The 23,176-nt window shown below is 42.6% G+C and overlaps 2 protein-coding genes across 4 annotated transcripts; one reads left to right on the forward strand and one right to left on the reverse strand.

The window, feature by feature from the left end:
- Positions 1 to 900: 900 nt before the first annotated feature.
- ap5m1 (adaptor related protein complex 5 subunit mu 1) lies at positions 901 to 5,819 on the reverse strand. 3 transcript variants are annotated; one of them, XM_040136782.1, is made up of 9 exons: positions 5,514 to 5,819; positions 4,716 to 5,376; positions 4,389 to 4,616; positions 4,161 to 4,300; positions 3,323 to 3,408; positions 3,089 to 3,201; positions 2,769 to 2,865; positions 2,637 to 2,681; positions 901 to 1,489 (listed from the first exon to the last, which is right to left on the reverse strand). In XM_040136782.1, the coding sequence occupies exons 1-9, from the start codon at positions 5,579 to 5,581 to the stop codon at positions 1,473 to 1,475; spliced, it is 1,455 nt and encodes a 484-aa protein (XP_039992716.1). In that variant the 5' UTR covers positions 5,582 to 5,819; the 3' UTR covers positions 901 to 1,472. The 3 variants fall into 3 exon arrangements, with proteins under 3 accessions (XP_039992716.1, XP_039992714.1, XP_039992715.1); XM_040136780.1 differs by having other exon boundaries at positions 901 to 1,317; positions 5,514 to 5,818; XM_040136781.1 differs by having other exon boundaries at positions 901 to 2,681.
- Positions 5,820 to 5,957: 138 nt separating this feature from the next.
- exoc5 (exocyst complex component 5) lies at positions 5,958 to 15,124 on the forward strand. Its single transcript, XM_040136779.1, has 18 exons — positions 5,958 to 5,984; positions 6,362 to 6,456; positions 8,042 to 8,189; positions 8,323 to 8,517; positions 9,952 to 10,016; positions 10,257 to 10,285; positions 10,420 to 10,529; positions 10,699 to 10,743; positions 10,842 to 10,982; positions 11,072 to 11,154; positions 11,251 to 11,460; positions 11,586 to 11,733; positions 11,852 to 11,960; positions 12,308 to 12,428; positions 12,558 to 12,644; positions 12,788 to 12,896; positions 13,106 to 13,321; positions 13,884 to 15,124. The coding sequence occupies exons 1-18, from the start codon at positions 5,958 to 5,960 to the stop codon at positions 14,070 to 14,072; spliced, it is 2,127 nt and encodes a 708-aa protein (XP_039992713.1). The 3' UTR covers positions 14,073 to 15,124.
- Positions 15,125 to 23,176: the final 8,052 nt, after the last annotated feature.

Here is a 23,176-nt window from a genome sequence, read left to right on the forward strand (position 1 = left end):
TTAAAAGTTCATAAATCATCATGGTCACTGTGTTGTACGGTTAGCAATGGCATCAAATCAACTTGCAATATGAACAAACCCATGATGTTCAGGACATACTGTATTCCCTGCATGGCTGAGTTGATGGTGCCCTCTACAGGTGAAAGTGATGCACTAACGTGAGAAACCTTGCTGTGGAGGCAGTGAATCCGATGCTCATTTAGCCTTCCTACAATACAGACAGCAAACACCCGAAAATAAACTTTACATTTAGTTCAAAGAGTTCAAAAGGATTCAAATTAGCCAGCTTTGAAGTTTCTGCTCTATTACTGGATATTTGGTATAAATAAGCACAAAGGAATCCAAAAGCATCCAAAGATATCCCATTATTTGAAAAGATCTGTGGCTCTTAAAGAATAATTAGACTGAAAACAGAGAACTGCTAATTACGCCATCATTCCTCAAGTGCTCTCTTAGCGGGTGTAGAGAGGCTGAGAGTAACTGGACTCCTACCAAACACCTGAGGCCACAGCATCTGACAAAAACCTGGTCCTCAGGCACAGTGTGTTAGTTGAACATTGCTATGATCCCATCACACAGCAGAGGGCTGGGCAGGAATTAAATCAGCAAAGATGATCTGGCAGTGGTTGAGTGAAACTATTTCAATGGAAGAAATACGCACTGAACTGTATTTAAAGAAATCTGAGCAGTCTAACATGAACTATATTGTGCTTTGCCACTGGGTGTCATTATTGGGCTGAGGGACACGGTGAAGTGAACTCCTACAGGTCACAGCGGTGTTTATAATAGTGTAGTAACCGTTTTGGTTTGGAAGCTCTTTTGGTATAAAAGATCATTTTCAGCACTTAAGGTGATATATTACCATGATTTAGCACAATCCACACTGTTGTTTCACTCTTATTCATGTGATTTTTATTTTGATGATTATTGTACAAAAGTGTTAATCTCTTTCACGTATGCATGTATACAAGAGTAAACAATGATGGAATAAATTAATGATTTTGAAAAGCACAACAGAATTAAAGGCCCCAAAGGTATGGGCTGAAGGTATTGGAGCAGAGCAACACATTAAAATTAGTCCATCTACTTAGCAAGCCATTCAATCAACAAAGCAAAGTCTGCCAGTGAGAGGCCGGTGACTGCTGACTTGAGGAGCCAGACTGACCGCATATTGGGATACTGAGGAGATTTAGAGTGGCCCGACGCTTCAAAAAACATCTCCTTTTCCAGTTCGCTAGCCACACACACTGGGTCTTACAGCCAAATCATCATGGAGGGGGAGAGCCGAGAGGTCTTGGTGTCTGCCGCTCCGTACTGCTACATAAAAAGAAGGTGAAGGATGCCGTGTGAGCAATTGGTTCCAATTGACAGAGGATTGGTCATGGTCAGCCTTCTGAGTGGAAATCCACGTGAGAATGTAGCTTTTGGACCAGCAAGGGGCACAAGAGGCCAACAGCAGACAATGAGGGCACTCAGAGGAGTCTGGCTGCTGTGGAATAGTGGGGCACAATCTCCTCTGATTTAACCCTTCATCGACTGGTTATTCATTCAACTTAATATACTGAGGCAGAGCTTATGTAGCAGAAATGTAACAGACTTAGTATGAAAGTCATCATAGTTCAGGTAAAATGACTGTAAACTGTGGAAAAGTGTCTAGTCAATGCATCTCTTCAAATAACTTCTATATAATTAAGTAAAGGGAGGGTTACCCTAACCAATTTGTTATAACAATAAAGATCAAAATCAAATACTTGAAGTTCTACATTAATTGAGTTAAAGCACCTCTGCAAGCTCAAGAGGCGACCCAACCATTACCGTCCTTGTGACTTTTTCACCAATTAGGCAGGTCCTGCTCGCTGAATGGGACCGGCTGCTTTTAAAGTCTCAGAGGGCCAGAGGGTCAGCGCTCAATCTGAGTCTGCTTGGAGAGGTTGTGTGTTTGAACTAACCACTAGTTGACAGGGCGGGGATGGGGTCAAAAGAGGTGGGGGTGAGTGACTGGTAGGGGCAAGGACTCCTGCCAGCTCTAAAAGAGGAGCCTTTTGTAGCCAAAACACTGGCCAGAGTAGCAAGGCCTTTCAAAGCCCAGCCGCCCCTCTCCTCCAGGCCCACAACAGCTGATGACAAGGCCCCAGCTGCTAATTATCCGGCTGATGGAGAGTCACTGAAGTGGGACTGTCAGAGCAAGGGGTGGCCCTTGTGTCTCCAATGGGATAAATTTGAGGGAGGGTGAAAGTTGAGGGATAAAAGAAGTGGGGACTACAGGGGCAGGTTTTTTTTTTTTTTTTTTTAAGTAGCCATCCATGAAAAAAAACAAAAAAAACCAAATCAGTAACGCTGTCAGTCAAAGTTTGCACACTGTGATCTTTCCTGAGTGAAAGCAAAAATTACTTTGTCCTCTACATGTGAATAGTAGATAACATGTAAAATCTAAAAAAACATTTTGACTGGTGACATTTGTGAACACTGTGGGAAAAACAAGATAGTAACAAATGAATTCAGTGGGGTCACATATCCAGTCTGGATCAATGAATATGCTTGTCAGGGTCCTCAGTCCCATAACTATACGATACATGAACTGTGCACCTTTCCACCAAGCTACAGCATCATCTGCCCAGAGGACACCGGAGCAATACCTGTTGAGTTCCATATGCAGTACTCTTTGGACTGAAGTTCTCGGGCTGAAAATAAGACCGATAGACCATTTTTTACTTTCAGAAAACGTGTATACAGCAAAAAAATTAAGATACAAAATATTGTAAGCTTACATGTTACAATCCGTGGTTTGGCAGAGGAATAAACCTGCACTGAGTGCTGGTCCACGCAGCATCCAGACAGCGTCATGTCAGGAACCTTGAAATACAACTGTGACGATAACGGTGGATGTTTTAATGACTTTACAACCTAATGATTATATTTTAATAGACCCCTCAGAAAATAAGCTGTTGAAAAATGGCTGCAACATTGGATCATTTATCATGAATCCTAAAATTAAGATGGCCATTACAGTAAGGCCAGAGACATAACTTTGCCGACCCATGTTTTGACTGTAACAGGCTACTGACTATCCCCACAGATCTTAACTTACTTTGATGTAGGCCGTAAGTTCTGTGCAGAGGGGGTCAGTAGGTCCTGGTGTTGGCCCAGAAAAGGTGATCCTGCCATCCATCGTGACCTCACGAGACTTAGGGAACTTTTGACCTACATATCAGTGAGGGGAATCTACTGATTAGTGTCTTTTTCAAATATACAGCTGTAGTAAAAGTGTCTTTTTTAAAAAAAAACAAAACAAAACACTGATGCTCAGGAGCACAATGCCTACCCAGGGTCCAGACCAGCAGGTTCTTCTCCTTTGAAACATCCAGCTGTCCGGAGCTCACCTTCAAATCCACAAAACCCATCTGATCCCTGCACGAGACAAACAGAGCCCACATGCAAATGTTATTGCAATTATTACCAATCACACTGAACTTACTTTGCAGTACTTTTCAATTTCAGAAGCTTACATTAATTAAATTTCATGGGTTGACTTTTAAATGGAGATATTAACACAGAGGCAAGAAATGAAAGCAGATTTGACACAGAAGAACTGTTTATCTTGATTGGGCCATTTTTAAAATTAGAGTTAAGAAAACCCTACAGGTACAAATGCTCTTAAAGTCTAGTTAATGTGAAAATCTGACAGTAAAATGGTCTGCAGATGTAATTAATGCTAAAAACGTTATTTCTGTGTACTGTGTAAGAGTATTTTATCACATGGTTGTTTGAGTTCTGGTTACTTGGTTATTTCTTGGGTGTTGGAGAACTCATTTATGCTGCTAAGGTCTGTTATTTAGTGCACTGTAATGACACCAGTGCAGAGAATATAAACAAATAAATAAATCCATCTTCCATATCCTTAAGTTAGTATTATGAGCCTATAAAACAGAATGGTGTCGTATAGCACAGTATGTATTTAGTTTGCCATATAGAGATCTTATAAACCCTAAACTGTTAAAAGAGTTCTCATCAAAGAGACCTTTATTTCTAATTGGCTGGCAGGATCACAGTCTAATCGCAAAGATGACATGGATCATGGGGCAAACCTCTGTACTCTAACAGGAAACACACACTTATGAGTTCTCAGATCTAAAAAAATCTTGTCCTCTTGTGCTGTTTACCTGTTAAAGAATGGCAGGTGTGCTTCACAGTACTCAAAGCTATTCTTCACACTTTCGTGAAGTTTGAGGGTTACTGACACACGCAGCTGGTTCTCTTCTTCCTTCAGCTGATAAGATCCAAGGATGGGGGGAACAGGAACCTGTTGATAAAATTGGAAAAGTCACTTAAGAAAGCAGTACTAATGTGAGGGCTGTGAAGTATGCAAGTGGGAGATTTATGTCCTCTACCTGAGATGTGTAACTGCATAGTCTGAAAGTCTCCAGAGGAGGAGAGAAGGGGAACTTATACGGCCCAGAGAAAGCGGAGCCATCACAGTTATCTATGCTGCTGGCAGTCAGGATACTAGAATCCAGTGAGGTGACACAGGGATGGACCAGGATGTCTTGCAGTGGAGAACCATTTGGTGGCAGTGCAAGGGTCACTGTCACATTTGGGAGCACCCCCTCCACTTCACACTTTTGAAACACAGAAAAAAAAAGTGGAAGAAAGGAAAAGTTAGTAAACAGCAAAAGATTTGTAACATTACTTTACCTTCCTTTCCACTGTGCACTTACTTTGCACGTCACCGTGCCGTAAACATCCCAGAGATCCTGTCTGTTCCGGTTACCATACTGCATGGAGCGTACTGTTTCTTTCAGCGCTACATTCACAACAGCCCGACCGCGGTGGAGCCCTGTCTTCCAGGCCGGCTGCTTCTGGTTCCCAGCAGGTGTGGGAACTGTGGACATAGCAGACGCCCCCAGTCCTGGCACATCCAGGGGTGTGCCAAGTGGACAAACCTGCAGGAGTACAGAGGGCAGCACCGCCAGGCGAGAGGCCAACCCCTCACTATCAGGCTTACTCCCTGAGCCGAGGAGAAAGGTCTGCAGGCCTGCCAGGAACATGAGACCCTGTGAGACGGACAGCAGGTTGGCCAGGGGTGGCCGCGGCTCAGGAGGGGCATCCACTAAAGAAAGGCAAGCCAGGATAAGAGGCCCCTGTGAGATGGCCAACACCGGCCACAGTATTCCCTTTCCGGGACCATCCACATGCAGCTCCAGAGCTGGTGACCGCTGGCGATGAAGGCAATCATCTCTGAGAGCCACATAAGACTTGTCTGAGTCTGAAAGACCCAGCTCAGTGAGCAGGAGCTGCAGCACAGTGCTTTCCTCCGGGACCGCTACATATGAGGAACCTGCCAGGCGCTTTGCACGGTGCTCCACAGTGGAGAACCTCCTGTGGGGGGAGACACAAGACTTTATAAGACACAGTAGTCTGAAAGCACTGTGACAGCAGAGATTTTATGATTTCAGACTGCTCCTCTAGTCCTCGGGAAGCGTATCTATGAGAACAATTGCCAGTCGGTTACAAACCTTGAAAAGCGTATGGACACATTTTCTCCCTTCTCGTGAGAAATAATCCACAAAGCACGCAAGCTCATTTGTCCAGCTGCACCGAAGTCCTCAAATTATGGAAAATTCTGATTTACAACAAATGAGTAGTGACATTTTATCCTGCTTTTGCTGAATCCAAATAACCCTTACTGTTTGGAATTCACTAACGCGGCGACCAACTTCCTGCTGTCGTCTCATGTGACAACAGCCACCAATCAGCCGACACCATGCGCTTGCGCACTTGCAGGCAGCTATCCCCACCCTTCTCTCCCATACAGGAAGCTGGATTGCTAACCAGCTAGTTGTCAACAAAGGGCAAAACTGCACCAAATCGGCAAATCGATGTGGAAGCCGGCGGTATTGCCGAATCAGAGCTCCTTCTCCTAAATTGCATTTCACTGCGCCGCCAGCCGAATCTTGACCATGGCGACAACTGCCCAGCTCTTCGAGGTAAAAATGACCGGAGCTGTGTTAGCTGTCAGGTTAGCTAGGTTGCTAACTGTCGTTAACGGTAGCTTAACGGTACCGTCCTTATTTATTTGTGTATTTTTCAATGTGTAATTAAGGATAAATAATGACATCAGGGAAGATGTTGGCTTCGTGTTGTTAAAAACTAGAAAGAAAATAGGACGGATAATGTTTATCTCCTAAGAGTTTATATTTCGAGGAAATGGCAATGTTATTGGCTGTTGGTGTGCGTTGTACGGTTAGCGTTTTCTCGGAAACCCCAGGCTGTGTGCTTTTACCATTGTTTTATCAGCTTTAGTGTTTTGCTGGTCGTATTTGGAGGTTACCATCAGTACACTCATGACCTTCTCTCCCCTCAGGAGCCCTTTGATGCAGATGAGTACATTGAAAGGTTGGCATGGAGGACTCCTGGAGGAGGCTCCAAAGGAGGAGCTGAGGCATTTGACCCCAAAAGGTACTGCAGAAGCTTTATTTGCAGCACACATCTCATATTCCTGAGATGTTTCCCCGAGTGTGAGGCAGAAGCTCAGTGGAATCTCATACTCCAGTGCTCCAATGCCAGTGTGTCACTTGCCTACTAAATACATTTTTGAACTCTCATATTCATTTTATACAATCCACCATTGTTACCCTGTGGAGTATTTTTTGCGGAATCAAAATGGACCGCTAATATTAAAGTATTAAATTATATAAAATGCTCTCACGTCGTTTGAGCTTTATTATCTTGTATTTACATGTAGCTTTAATACTAATATGACCATGACAAGCTCAGTTCTCAGAATGATGCTTTATTCATAAATTTATAATATTCTAACTTTTAAATAAACAGCAGCCTTTTTACTCCTGTCCACCGACAGTCAAATCATCTTCATAACAATCCAACATCTTGATATAACATCATACTGTCTTCTTGGCCTGTTTTCCAATGTTATTTAATGCCCAGTCTTTTCAGAATTTCACTGGAGTTGGTTAGATGCTGACATCAAGGCATTTCTTCCACTGTCTGCCAAGTCACGTAATGCTAATAAACCAGAAAATGTGCACGTGTTTCCCCGTTTTCCCCAAACCTCCAAAAACATTTTCTTTTCTCTTTTTGCAGCCATTTATCATACTTGTCGGCAACTTCTGAAGGGATCAGGCGCAAAGACGCCCCTTTTTGAATTTGGTCTCAGAAATTGACTGGAAAACAATTGGACATGTCTTGAATTGAAAATCTTTTAATATAAATTGTGATTCTTTATTTACAGCTGTCAGTGTCAACTTGCTAAATACGCAGTGAAACTGAGTTAGTCCTTTTACACTTAAAAAAAGCTCATCTTGGTCCCTTCAATGCTCATTTAATGTTTTCGATGGTTGGGTTGGAGAAAAACTAGAAATATCTATGACTACAATTTTTTTTTCATGGTATTTTCACTGCTTGTTGTCGTGTTTACACTTGGGGACCAAGTTACATTTCGTAAGCAAAAATGCCATAACAGTTTGACTGCACTGTAGATCCATCCTACCTTATCTACTTCCTTCACAAAACTGTTTCCACCACCTCCTCGGAAGCTCTTAGCGAGGAGTCAGAGACAACATATCTGTGGAGGCCACCATAATGTGAGTCACCAGTCAGGGAATGAGTGTCTATTGGGAAGGGATGGGAGATGTCTTTAAGCTGTAGCCAGTGCTGAGGGAATTAGTCAAAAGATTATACACTCATCATTTTGGGATGTTTCCTACTCCGTGAAATGTGGTGCTGACTTAGAACATTTGCTCTGCAGTCCTGATGACACTTAAAATGCAGCTGACGAAGCTGCTAGTTCTCAGAGCTTCTTAAGTCTGGGGAACCAGGAATTAAGCATCCAGTACTATTCTGTAACTATTAACTATAACTCTGAGGTCAGTGGGACAGATTTAACCTTGTGGTGTGTAATTACTTCTCAAGAGTCAGAGCAATATTTTTGTGTTTTTTACCTGGTATTTGTTGAGGATTTACTGTTTGTTAATTAGACTAGTGTGAAGTTCTGGATCTACATACCTTCTCTCCTCTGTGACAGGCTGTTGGAAGAGTTTGAGAACCACATAGAGGAGCTGAAGCAACTGGATGAGAAGATCCAGCGGCGGGTGGAAAAGCTTGAGCATCAGTGTCATCGTGAGGCCAAAGAATTTGCCCACAAAGTGCAAGACTTGCAGAGAAGCAACCAGGTGTGTTGTATGGTCAGATACAACCAATAACACCCACCTGAATATCTTTCACCTTTAAAATATTATTTTATTAATCACATCACAGAAATTCTTCATCTTTACTTGACATTCCCACTGTTCTGTAAAAATTCAGGTGGCCTTTCAGCATTTCCAAGAGCTCGACGAGCACATCAGCTATGTGGCCACCAAGGTTTGTCACCTTGGCGACCAGCTGGAGGGGGTGAACACACCCCGGCAGAGGGCTGTGGAGGCTCAGCGTCTGATGACCTACTTCAACGAGTTCTTGGATGGAGACCTACGCAGTGACGTCTTCAATAACCCAGACAAGGTGAGTATACCGCAAACGTTCCTTCCATTCACTTAGGTGGAGGTGTGCGTGTGCGACCATTGACGAGGACCCCTGCTGTGATACTGCTGGAGGTGAGAATGAACAGGATTAGGAGGTAAACCATCCATATTAATTTGTCAAGTTTATCCCTTTAGTTGGATCCCTCGGCTAATTTGGATTAATAAACTGTCATTTGCTGTCTGACAATAGCTGGCTGATTGACTTGCATGGATGTCAACATGCTCATGTCAACCCTAATTGCATTTACAGTAGGTTGTCTGAGAGCGAGAATTTAGTTGGTCCTCAGCTTTGTGTCGCATTACAGCAGCAAAGAGCTTGTGGCATGATGGTACATGTAAGGGCGGCGATAACATGGATGATGGGAGATGAGGTGCACACTTTGACATAGTTCCTGCCAACACAGAGGCCATGTTGATGTTAGACAAGTGACCCCTAAAAGTTGGATTTTACAGTTTTGAAAGTGACAACGAGAGACTAGGATGCTTTAGATTAATTCCTGTTACTAGGAACATCATTAGTGGATGCAGAGCAGTAAGTCTTGGGGTCAATCCCGGAGACGAGAGCTGGAGATGGAGCTAGTTTTCTGGAGAGGCATGCAGAAATATCTGGCCAGATTCCTTTTCCTGAGCATACCTCCAGACGAGGGGGAAAGAGGAAAGCTGCAAGTGAATAGCTGAAGGGGGGTGGCTTTGCTAATCCTTCTGAAAGGGAGGGCTGGGCCGCCAGCGTGGAGACAAGTGCTGCTAAACCCTGACTGCAGGGAGACGGCTACATTACTTACATGGGATTTAGCTAATCTTAGCTGGGGGACAGATACTTAGAAAACCTTCACCGAGCAGAAAGGCTGGATCCTCCTCACGGGAGCAGAGTAATGATGTTAGCTGAGGCAGGCATCTGCAGGAACAGAGGAGTTGCGGACGGCGGGCCTTTCGTAGGTCTGGGGCTTTTTCAGCCAGCGTGTATGTCAGGAGGGGCGGAGGGAGGGGGGTTCTTGACAGGGCCCCCTTTTTTTAGACAGATATCCCTGGCCGGACAGATTATTGAAGGCGATTTAGACTCCTGTGGGATTACAGCCCATTCAGAAAAGGCATGCCAATAAAGAGTTGGATGTGCTGCTAAGTCAGGACTGCTGCTGCTGTTGCTGCTGCCGATGCCCAGGTGAGCGCAGCCTGTCTGTTATCAGCTCCCTGTTCAACACGGGGAGGTGGAGGAGGGCTGCTCTAAGATGATGATCCCCCAAGTGGAGACACTGCCGGCGGCCTGCCGGCTTTCTGTCTGGATGTCCACCTCTCATGGTTCTGTCGTGCTCTCTCTCTTTTTCCCTCACCTGACATATCTCTCTCTCTCTCTCTCTCTATTCCTTTCTTTCACACTCACTCATACACACACTCACATTCTCTCTCTCTCCTTAAGATTAAGGAGGCAGCTGATATCATTCAGAAGCTGCATCTCATTGCCCAGGAGCTGCCCTTCGACAGGTGAGTCAGGCATCCTTGAGGCAGCTTTGGACAAGAGCACTGTAACAAGGGGAAGGGGGTGTATTATCAATGTCGACTATTCCTCACAGTGCAGTCCATTGCAGAACATTTCAAGTATTTAAGCATTTAAATTCAGTATCAATAAGTATCTAGAAATAAAACACATTAACTTTTAACATTTATAGTCAGATATTATTTGTAATTGTCTCCTTGGTGATTTATTATGTTTTTCTCTGACAGATTTGCAGATGTCAAGGCAAAAATTGCTAGTAAGTTTGTGACAAAAGTCCTTAAGCACTGATACCTGCACTGCAAACTCCCTATTGAAACATACAACAAAAGTTAGTTATAAATGATAATATTATTTTTGCATGTCTTTGTGTTTGTTTGATTCTCTATCCAGGTAAGTACCATGACCTGGAGCGGCAGTTAATCCAGGAGTTCACAGCTGCCCAGCGCAGGGGTGAGATTGGACGTATGCGGGAGGTCGCAGCGGTTCTATTACATTTCAAGGTGACCTGGAAGAATCATATTTGTTGTCTACATTTGATTTTTGTATATACTTGATATAATACTTAGACTGTGATAAGTGTGATAATTGAAACGGTCTCTTGGTTTATACATATTGTAATGTACTAACTCCACTTCAGTTAAAAGTAACTCCTGTGTCTTTTTGTACAAGGGCTATGCACATTGTGTGGACGTCTATATCAAGCAGTGTCAGGAAGTGAGTGTTAAAAGTTCCTCTTGTACACCATATTCCGCTCTTTGAGGGGCAGTAATATCCACAGTCTCTTGGTTAACCCTTTTTTTCTGACTCCCTAGGGGGCCTACCTGAGGGCCGATGTGTTTGAGGACACTGCAGTCCTCTGCCAGAGGGTCAACAAGCAGGTGGGCGAGGTCTTCAGCAGCCCAGAGACTGTCATGGCCAAACTCATCCAGAATATCTTTGAGAATAAATTACAGGTATTTCTACCACTTCTCATTTGCTTAGTGTTATTTATGTAGATGTGCCTCCTCTGTCACGTTATATTTGACTGGCTTTGTGTCCTCAGGCCCACGTTAAGGAAAAACTGGATGACACTCGACACTCTGATGTGGAACAATACCTCAAGAACCTCTATGACCTTTACACCAGGCAATTAACTTGTTCACTTATTTTTTATTCGCTTTCTGTCTACACAGTAATCTTCATGCTTACATTTTTACACATTTTTCTTTACACATTCTTCAGGACCACAGCATTGGCCACTAAGCTAACAGAGTTCAACCTGGGCTCAGACAAGCACACGTTCCTGTCCAAGCTGATAAAGAGCATCTTCTCCTCCTACCTGGAAAGTTACATTGACATGGAGAGGGAATACCTTCGCACTCGAGGTGCCATGATTCTGCAGCGATACTACGACTCCAAGAATCACCAGAAACGCCCAATTGGCACTGGCAGGTCAGATTTTGGTTCTCAGTTTGTTTCCACAAAATGCCAGATAAGTTTTAGATTATCTGAAAATCTCTTTTACACAATAACAAGATGTAATGCACAAAATAATCTCAGTCTACACCTTTCTACAGTATTCAAGATCTGAAGGAGCGTATCAGACAGCGCACCAACCTTCCCCTGGGCCCTAGCATTGACACTCACGGAGAGACATTTCTGTCCCCAGAGCTGGTAGTCAACCTGCTGCAGGAGACACGCCATGCCTTTGAGAGATGCCACAGGGTGAGGCTACTCTGCTTTGTTTAGCTTGGAGAAGGGGCTGGTAGTAATTAAGTCTTATTGAGAAAAGCAGTTTTGACAAAGTGATGTGTCATCTTTATTTCTGTTTGGGGTGACACAGCTTTCAGATCCCTCTGACCTGCCCAAGAACGCTTTCTCAATTTTTCTGCTGCTGGTTGACCATCTGTGTGTGGAACACATTGACTATGCCCTGGAGATTGGCCTCTCAGGTACATCCAACTAAGATCATTATAATCATAATGTCACTATGCTGTCTACATACTGCTGATCAGACCTACTGTGAAGAACATAAAACCAATAATCACAATGGGTAGAAAACTACTGCTGCATTGCTGTTCCAACCCAGGGGGCTGGATCCTTTTTGCTCATGTTTAATGCTGAAGCAGAGCATTACTGTGAATGAGAATCTCAGCTTCATGCATTTTAGTTCTGTGATGTCGACCCATAGAGAGTAGGCAACAGCAGATTTCTGCTCGTTGTGATTCATATTGATTTATTCTTTCACCTACCTTTTGTTTTATTGTTTGAATGTATTCTCTCTCTCTTTGATCTACAGCGATTCCCTCAGGAGATGCCAAGAATGCCAACCTGTACTTCCTGGACGTGGTTCAACAGGCAAACTCTATCTTCCACTTGTTTGACAAGCAGTTCAATGACCAGCTAATGCCTCTTATAAGGTCAGTTAAGGGGTAGAATCATATGTATTCCAGAGTATGTAATTATTATATACCTCCTGCCTCTCATAGACACCTAATTTTTAGATGAAACGGAGTCCTCTGATTATACGTTTAATAATCTTTCCCCAGCTCATCTCCAAAGTTGGCAGAGTGCCTGCACAAGAAGAAAGAGGTGATAGAACAGATGGAAGTAAAACTGGACACAGGAATTGACAGGTCAGTATGTTTATAACAGGCGGCAAACTACTAACACATGAGATGTGTTTTATCTTTTATATGTGAAAACTAAAACCTTTTAATGAAACAACAAATGTTCTTTAACACAAGACATATTTTTCTGCTGCACACTACTGCTGCAGAACACTAAACTGCATGGTGGGGCAAATGAAGCACATCTTGGCAACAGAGCAGAAGAAGACTGACTTCAGGCCCGAGGACGAAAACAACGTCATGATCCAGTACACTACAGTAAGAGACACGAGGCCGCTGCCTCTGAGCACACATGCAAAACAAAACAAATCAGCAAATGCTACTCACATACAGTACATTTGTCTTCTTCTTAGACTTTTTCCATCTTCTTAGACTAACATAAAAGATTTTTGAATTCATTTTTGTTTTTGTCAGTTGTTTTGTCAGCATCTTCTCCGTGTTTCCCTGTGTGTACTCCTGCCCCGCAGGCCTGCTCCAAGGTATGCGCCTACGTCAGTCGGCAGGTGGAGCACGTGCGAAAGTCCATGGATGGGAAAAATGTGGACACGGTGTTGACGGAGTTGGGTGTGCGTTTCCACCGGCTCATCCACGAGCACCTACAGCAGTACAGCTACAGCTCGATGGGAGGCATGCTGGCCATCTGCGACGTGGCTGAGTACCGACGATGCGCCAAGGACTTCAGGGTGAGTGTGTGGGGGGTGGTACACTGGTCACAGGGCAAAACATGGCTTTTTTCTACAAAGACTCCACCTGTGCTTGTTATTAAATAAACTGGTCAGGCCAATCCAGGTAAATACTCTTAGCCTTTCCTATTAAGTATGGTAGCATCCAATTATTTTTTGACAGCAACTGTTATAAGACCCAAACCCACAAATGTTTGACATTTTACCCAATTACTTTAAATTATCATTAGGTTATAAAAAAAAAAAAAATTCTTGTTCATAAAGTTTCTGCCGATTGACTAATCAGTTAATCGACTAAAGCTCTCAACACTCTAAGTCTAAATGTCTAAAGGAAGGCAAAAGTAAGTATTTCTAGCACTGAGGGTACAGAGATATTGACATTAGATATAATGGGGTACATTTGAAAATAATACAATTTCATGTGTCTCCTCGTGTCCTTTTTAGTGCACAAAAGTTACAATACAAAGAAATCTATGATTTAACATTTAGTGCCATTGTCATGACAGCTTTGGATGCTTGCTCGTAGTAACTTAAAGGTTGTGTTTTTGTGAATCTCCCCCAGGTCCCTCTAGTGCTGCAGCTCTTCGACACACTCCATGCCCTCTGTAACCTCCTGGTGGTTGCCCCTGACAACCTGAAGCAGGTCTGCTCAGGTGAGCAGCTCACCAATCTGGACCGGAACCTCCTGCACGCCTTTGTCCAGCTCAGAGTGGACTACCGTTCAGCCAGACTGGGCCGACACTTCAGTTAGTGACTGATTCAACACTTGGCTGCCCTCCGTCCAGTAAACCATGCTTTGATGAGATGATGCACCTTGAAGATACCCATCCCTGTGTCAGAGAATGCACCAGTCTGGCCCCAGCATACAGACTCTACTGGGATTGTTTTGTACATCATGGAGACAAAGGCCACTGCTCCTTGAATGTGGGAAATGTGCATTTTACCAATTTATTTCTCCAAGCTGAAGAAATTTAAATACCTATTGACTTAAGATTTAATTTGTTTTTAAATACTAATCCATCACCAATCCACATGGCTAAGATTTCTGATATATTATAAGTAAATGGACAGCATTGAATTCTGTGCTTATGTAAAAAGGAAACTTTTTTTGATTGTGCCAAATATATAAATTCTGTGGCTGCACTTGTGCACAAGAATAGATCCTAAAGCTGCTGTAAAGGGAGAAACTGTCAACAATCGCGCTGTAAAGTCAAAGATCAGGGCTGCAGTAGCACTGTCTATTGGGAACAGCTTCCCTTTTGAAATGAGCTGTAGACAACAGAGACAGCCCGACCAAGCATGAGAGAGAGCTCTGTCTGGCTAAGAGGGACACATGACCACCTCTCTAACCTCTGAGCTTTGAACACAAAGTAAAGGTCAAGAGACCATCACAGAGAACTGTGATCTGAACCATAAACAGGTCAGAGACCCTCTCTGGAGATTTGGGTGGTCCCTTCTTAGGCTCAGATGACTGGTGTGATGGGTCACTGAGTATGTGTCACTGTAATTGCACAGATCAACACTTGGTCATCCAGCAGTGTACGCAGTCCAACAGCATTGTTGACTGGATGTGCAGTGTTTCTGGGTCAGGAGACATTGAAATCTTGACCTCTGCTGATTAGGGAAACAAACTAGAGGACACTTCTTCACACACGGCTTATTGGAGGTTCACAGTCACTGTCTTCTGCACTAAGAGAGAAGACAGATCATGCCCCTGATGCCTGAAACTGTCTATGCAAAGCTGCTCCCACTGTACTGCTGTTTACCCTCATTAGTGACTCATTAAAAAGATCTTGCATTTTATTATTGTCCCTCCTCTGAATATCCTTCATAAACGTGGAGCTGTGAATCAAACTTTGCTCCAGTTCCCTCGCGAATGTCACTTTCAAAGTGAGATGAAACAGTCTTCCTTTCATCAAGTATTCATGGGAATTCTTGCCACCAGAGTAAAGTTCTTTCTTAGACTTCAGGAAGTGAGCGGAGCCAGAGGGGATTAGATATCTACGAGTTGATGAATTGTGTGCAGTAGTCATGGACTGGGGGAGAGCTGGGGAGATAGAGACGCCTGAGAGCTCAGTTCCAGCTCCGGCTGGTTAGTGTTGTGTAGAAGGTACACACAGTAGTGTGCAAGTTCAAACAACATAATTAATTAGGCTAATATTAATATTATCAATGCCACATAAATTCTATTCTCTCAGCCCTAATCACAACTGGTTAGCTTGTAAAAATTATTTTGTTAGGCCCTGATGCAAACAGTGGGTCTTTTCCAAACATTTGAAAACTATTTGTTTTTGCGGTGATTAATGTATGCTGCGCAGGAAGGGGTTGGAGGAGCGGCGCCGGGCCAGGGACGATAACTGGGGTGGAGACGAAGGCAGAGGCGCAACTTGGCCCTAGGGACTCCAAACACAGGCACATGGAAGAGGGGGAGGGATGTGTTTTTTGGGGTGGGTGTTTGAGCAGGTGGAGGGGATTAGCAATTCTGTCAACACTGGAGAGCTGGATAAGACTGTCCTCTCTTACTCGTCAGTTTGAGCAGCTCTTGCATACACATTCAGACACATAAAGACGCCAACATACACAAATACGGGGGCGTCAGGACAGAAGAGGGAAACTAGTCTGTGGTTGAACTGACCGTGGGCAAGTTGTTCATGTTCCACCTTCGATTCTCCTTTTTGTTGGGAATTTTTTTCCTGCACAGGGAGTTTTACTTATCCACATCCTTCTAGAAAACCAACATCACTTGATAAGCACCTGCAGTATACTGTATTTCCCCCAGTCATTCAGATACTAGGACACTTCCATAATATCACAGTGTTTAGCCTTGAATTAGTACCTGTAACATGACCCCTGTCAACACGCCTACAGTATCAATCTGCAATGTGATGCTCTTTGCTCTGTGCAGTACCTTTTTAAACCCTAAAACAGGAAAATACTACTGAAAGGACAAACTTGTGTGTGAGTGTCAGAGTGAGTGAAAACATTTTTTTTTTTTTTTAAGCAGGTGGATTCTTGAAGTTAAGATTGTCCACAGTAACTCCAATAAATGTAGCAAATGTTTTGAGGATACAGTATTTCTGCTATTTAGAGCACGTAGATTTAAATAAGACCATCTCAAGTGTGGATTCAGGCGTCATGAGTCTGTAAAAACACTTCAGCATCCATATTAAAATTCAAAATTCTGCAACTAAATCCCTTCTTCCCCCTGACCACAGACACCTTCATTCGTTCACACTTTTTCATTCATCTCCCTCTCTTTTTCTCCTCTGCCAAATCATCAAGCATACTTCCCTGTTTGTCCACTCTTTCTGCACACCCAGTTAGTCCTCCCAACAACCCACAAATCCTTGCTTTCGGCACATTGCTGCTACCCCAAATAGGCCGGCCCTCCCTCTGCCTCCTGGAGCACTGACAATAAAGCATTACAGCAGTCAATCCATGTCAACAACAGCTTTGCTTAATTCCTGCTAAACACGTTTAAACTAAATCTTCACCTAATGATGCATAATGATTTGCTCTTTAGTGTGCTGGCGGCTCATATCAATTTCGATGGTTTATTTTACCCGCCATCAGAAAGATGACTCAGGTGGTCTCGCTGTAGCAGACTGGGATGGTATTAAGGATCCCCCCTGTTTGAAATTAGTCAGGTAATTTTTACTGCACACACTGCACTAAGTGTGTTGCCCTCGTACAGGTTACATTGCCTGAGTTTCACATGCAGGTAGGTGTCGTTGGCTCTTAACTATTTTCAAACATAACAAATATAAATCATTCCCCGCGATCACATCTATGATGTGATCACGTCAAATGTTTAATTATGAACTAGTTTAACTGCAAGAAACAGTACAAATCACAAAAAAATAATACCAAGCAGTTGAGTTGAGAAATCGTGTATAAACTGGATGTCCACAGAAGGCAGTTTGTGGTCATTTTCAAATCTATTCTTTGGGATTTCTCTGTGAGACTTTCATGGCGTGGGCAGGCAGCCAGGAGCTCTAATGTGATGCAGATGTTGCCCTGGCCTTGACCTCCTGCCCATACGATGCCGGGGCCAAAATGGCACAGGTGCCGCACCACCTTCAGTCTTGGGCAGGCAGGAGCTGCGCTGTGCAGGATGTGAACGGTGCCAACTCTCCTCCTTTGCTCACTTTTCTCATTGTCATAAAACTCTCCCATGATTCGTGCAGTCATACACCACCGTCTTTTTAAAGATGCTAAACTAGTTTGCCTGTTCTTTTTTTTTCTTTCTTCTTCACTGTCCCCCACGCCATCTCTCTTATAAAAACACTATTAATTCTCTGCCATAGTGGAGTGTTTTCCAGTGCTATTTCCTGGCCCGGTGCCTGTGCCTTGCTCTCTCTTGGCTGGGTTTGTCTGGTTGACTGCTCCGCAGGAACAGACTGGCACTCTAGCTGAGGGCTCCAGGGTCTGCACACACAATCCACTAAACATGTCTCTGTGTGAGAAGCTGCACTTATTCCTAAATATGAAGTAGGAGTCCTGATTTCAACATGTTAAGTTTATTTAATAAGATATTATTATACTGTACTGTAATGTGCTAATAGTATGTTTAATTAATGATATTCTATATAATTAGTAGTTGTTGTATTATTATTGGTATCAGTAGTATAATTAAAAGTCCAAAATGCATCTTTCCCTTGTTGCTGTTGTAATACCATATACATTACATGGATGCTTGCTTAAATACATACAACATATACCACTGACTAACAAACTGGCACATGTAGTACAAGTACAGTACGTATAAAAATGCATACAGTATACACTACATATTAAAATCACACAGTGACAGTAGAAAGAACAAATTGATTCTGATGGTTGACGGACTTCAGTGCTGAACACATTCACTCACAGGGCAAACAAACATCTGTTACATTTGTAAAGCCTATGGCCCTCCTAACCCACTGATGTTGAACCAAGCTGGCACATATGCCAGAGAAACAAATGAGGTCTCTCTCTCTTCCACTGAAGATGAAACACTGCATCACCAAAGCATGTGCATTTGTCTAATCAAGCTTTTGCCTGTGGCTACATTGAATGTAAATGAATAGGCTGGTGTGTGCCAGCCTCTATTTCTGTTCAGACTGGCTGGTGTTTGATGATGAAACGGTGCGTGAACATCGGACAGAAGGGGGCACTAGTGCTCCAGTGTTGCTCTCCTCCCCTGTGGAGCCCTCTCTTCCTCAGAGCTCTTCACAATGGGGATCTGCCTGTGGGGGGAAATGTTGCTTTTTTAGGTCTTTGAGCCCATATCCCTTAATCCCCAGCCATGATTGACAATCATGATTTAGGGTATATGGTGTCCCATTCTAATCCACGAGCAATGATTTCATTTGCATACCTTCCGTACGTGGCCTCATTTTGGAGGAAACGGCTGCCTTTGTAAGTGATACAGAAAGAGAGAGGGAGAAAGCTGGAGAGAGTGTGTGCAACATAGAGAATAAGGAGGAGAAAGAGAATGGATGGGGGGAAATGTTTGTGTTTTTTTCTTCTTCTTTTCTTGCCAGAAGGAAGATGATAGCAGTCTCCATGTCTAACCAAACCTTCCCGTAAATATGCCTTTCCTCTGCAGCACTTTCCCCTGACACACAGTCTCACACACACAATGCACGTGCATATTCAAACTCTCAAGCACAGTCACAAGTATATTCAGAAATGTAAAGATGTATGGAGAGGTGAGAACACAGGAACACACAGAGATGCTCCCTCACACGATGCAAAACTAAATTGCTATTTGCTCATTTTATAACCAAGTCAGGCTTAATTATAATCATGGGAGTTTGGGAGTTACCGTATAATCTCTAGAAGGTATTAAGAATTACCCAGAGCACACCACAGTGAAAAAGAAACAAATACAAATACGTACAATTATTTCCCAGTCATAACACCCAGGGGAATCTGAATCAAATAATGCTCAGTGTTTGGTATGCCCACAGAGACCATTCATCCGCGCTTTTATCTACTGAGGAAGTGGAACACAAGTGAAACACTGGATAAAAGGTCAAAAGGGTCACATCTAAAGGCAAGGTAAAGGAACAAATTAGAAAGATATATGAGGTAAGATGTATTTATTTTATCCTCAGATATAATCTAACACTGAATATTCATTTGTATTTTTAGTATTTCATAGTAAATTGCATTGATTGTAATTAATTATATTTGAAATGTTGTCTTCTAGACTTATGGATAATATGTAGTAGTACATAAAGTCATTTTAAATAATGAGTAAATTTATATAAATGTCAAATTCCACCACTTTTTATCTGTAGTTTAATTAGGGTATATCAATTCTGAAAAATTAATTCGGAATTATACTATTACTTGTAAATATATCTTATATGTTTCTGTTATTTCAAAAAAAAAATCCAAACCAATGATTTGATTTGAAAATAAAATTGTATATTCTCAGCTTCATTATCTAGATGCAGTGTGTGCGGTAGAACGACAATTACTAATAATAAGTTATAATTAATTTCAGTATCATTTCAGCAAGCAGCAAGTGAGTTAGACCTTTAGAAGACATCCTAAAATTTATAAAGATACTAAATATATTATGCTGTGTTTGGATAATGTATAAAATGGTGCACAAAATATGTAAAATATTTCAACTAGATAAGATGGTACAGCCATACAAAAACCTATATGTAAAAGTGTTGTATATGATATATAGATGTACTGTGTAGTGATATACAGTGTAAATGAAAAGTTGGAACCAGGTGATACAGGAGGTTTACATATGAAACTGCCAGACAGTGTTGGATGAGATGATTTTAACAATATTAAAGCTACTTGAAGGAAAACAAAAGCAGAAAATTGTATGTTGAGGGGTTGAACCTTATGATTTAACAAAAGACTGCATAAAACGCACGCATTTACACGCACACATCAATCCACACCTAAAATATTCCAATAACGATGCTGTCATTTTCAAAACAAATGTCAAATATCCCCTGCGATATTTATCTGATTTTGACTCCCTGAGGCAGCGCTACCAAGGTTATGCTTACAACAGAAGGAAGAGATAGTGAGGGATTCTCTTCCCCCCTAAGTAATCACCACCACCACCCCCATCAAATATTGTACCATCCATCCATTCATTCCTCTGTCTTTCCTCTCTGACTGACTGAGCCTGGCCAGGTCTCTGTGACAGAGGACTCCCCTTTGGAACAATAACAAGTCTGATAATCTCCTCTTATCTCCCGTGTGTTTAGTGCCTGGTTAACAGGCTGTCTACGTGATGGGTGTCTGTCCACGCCTCCGCCATAGGGGAATGGTCGTGTCACCATGAAACCTGAAAGAAAAAGAGGAGTGAATGAAAGCTACATCAGAGCAGCGCAGACTTGTGGAAAAAGTAGAGTGGAAAAAAAATGAAATTAAGTGGAGAAAATTTAATGTTGTATATTTTTGAGCATGAGTTCCACAAAAACAAATAATGTACTAGAATTATTTGGGAATGAATGGATACATTAATCGCATGCTCCACCACACAAATCTTTTCTTTCTTTGACAATAAATCTAGCATGACAGTGAGGGCAGGTGTACGGACAGAGCTTTATGTGTCTACCTGTCCCTCACCCAGCCCGGTTCTCATCAAGGATGTCAGTGTGGGAGGTGGTGTGAGCTTAGGTCGCCCGAGGGTGTGAGCACTTGAGCATCGCACCCATCATCCCACCTCCATGGGCCATCCCACCCTCTCTACAATTAGCACTGTTTACCAGCCCTGGCCTAATTGATTCCCTCTCTTTATCTTTTTACCTCCTTAATTTTGTTATTAAGTGTGCGGGAGAGGCGCGAAGGCTCCTCTTTTTCCCATTTTGAGAAATTATACTCTTGTACTTGATCCAGCTAACAGGATTTTCTTAAATTACTTTATAAAAGACCATCTTTTAACTTTCTTCTTTCTCTCTCTATCCATTCATTAGCAGGTCTGCCTCAAGGCCTGCTCACATCAATTTCTTGGGTTAAAGTTACAAACTTAGGCAGCTCAGCTCGACGCTCACGGTGGTTTGCGGACGAGAGGGGGTGGCTGGGGGTAGAATGGGGACGAATTATTAATTTATGAAGTATTAGAAAAATAAAGAGATTGAATTAAGAGTATTGGTCGTCTGTTATCCAGCATGGCTAGCCTCAGGGACTTACTGTGGTGGAGGACATTATGCAAATGCTCCCCTTCTCTCTCGCTCTCTCTCTCATCGCCTGCTATCATCCATGCTCTCTTCCTCCCTCCCTCTTTCACCCTTTCTCTCTCTCTGTCTCTCTCTCTTTAGCAGTCAATCTCTGCTCTCCTATAATCTTCCTCTCTCGGTTACTGTTCCTTTAATCTTCATCAGTCAGCAGAGACAGAGACAGTGTAGAGAGAGTGTCTCCTGTCGAAATAGCTCCACTCCGACTTGCTGCTCCCTCCTCTCTCTAAAGTGTTGGTTCCCAAAATCTCCAAACGCAAAAAGGTCAGGAGGAGGGATCCTAATAAAAATCAAGGTTTTGAAGATGCTAGAAACAAGATAGAAACCCTCAAGTTCTCTGTCACTGTGTCAGCGGTGAGGTGCTTGTATAGATATATTTGAAGGTGGAGTTATATCTGGTTATGATCAATAGGGTTGATCAACAGGAGCTGGAGTCCTGGGAGGTGGCACTTTGAGGCAGGAGAATATTTACTTTCAGCTTTAAACTTGATACCATGGGATATCTTATTAAAGAGGAGCTCTATCAATCTTACACCTGTTAACGGGTTTTAAGTAGCACTGCATATAGTGAAAAAGGTTTTACGAAACCTTTTGAGGCTCCAGAGGCAGGTGCGCAAAATCTGATAAATTGCTTCAAATGATGTCACTTGAGGCAATGTCGGTCGGGGTTGAAGACTCCAAGTTTGAAAATGACAAAAAATCTGGGAGCGTCAAGTTGGAAAAAAGGCAGCTTACCAGACCTTTGTAGCCCGCTCCTCATCCCGGCTTGATGCATTGTGGGTAATGTGGGTGCCAGGTTTTCGCAAAGAAGAAGACGACATGGAATTAAAAAAAAAAAAAGACAATATCTCAGGTTCAGCTGCATCAATTTTGAACTTTGTTTTATAAATTGTCCACTGTGAAGCTTTTTAGATTTACCATCTATATATGGGAGTGTTTGGGTGAGGTAGGAAGGTTGGAGTGGAGGGGATGGCACGGAGAATGAAGGAGGTGTTTGTTTACACATTGTGAGACAGAAACCAAGCTGAACAAACTTCATTATTCATGTATTCTGATCATTTGTCTTGTATCAGTGGTTTGTTGTATTATGAATTAAAGACTTCAAAATTTAAACGCAAGTGAAACAGTGGCTTAAAGACCAACAAAGATCTGATCACTGAACAAATTTTGCATGGATCCACTTACTTACACTCTTACACACACTCTCGCATACCCAATCATGTATACATACATACACACACAGACAGTCTGTGTCAGTGTATCAAAAAGAATGAGGAGGAAAAAAACTATCAAGATGAGAAAATGACTCCTAAACGCCTTCATTTTTCACAAACATTTACAGATATAATCCAATCTCCAAATTTGTCTATTGATTTTAGGATTCTCCTCAAAGTAGCTAATAAGCCTTTAAAACACCTCAAGATACTGAATATTTTCTTATTTCAGACCAGCAAGTAAAGACAGTTTAAATGGACTCATCATCCATGACCTCTAAAAATCCAGATAACCTAAGCTGACGTGCAAAACTTCGGTCAATATTGATGTTTATTCAGGAAGGCTGATGAGGTCCAAGTCCAGTTAATTAAGCCTTAATGGAGGAGGAAGAAGATGAAGAAGGGGCAGCCTGGATGCAAATAGAAGGATGGCCAAA

Source organism: Xiphias gladius, chromosome 10 (assembly GCF_016859285.1).
Source record: "Xiphias gladius isolate SHS-SW01 ecotype Sanya breed wild chromosome 10, ASM1685928v1, whole genome shotgun sequence".
Classification (NCBI taxonomy): Eukaryota; Metazoa; Chordata; class Actinopteri; order Istiophoriformes; family Xiphiidae; genus Xiphias; species Xiphias gladius.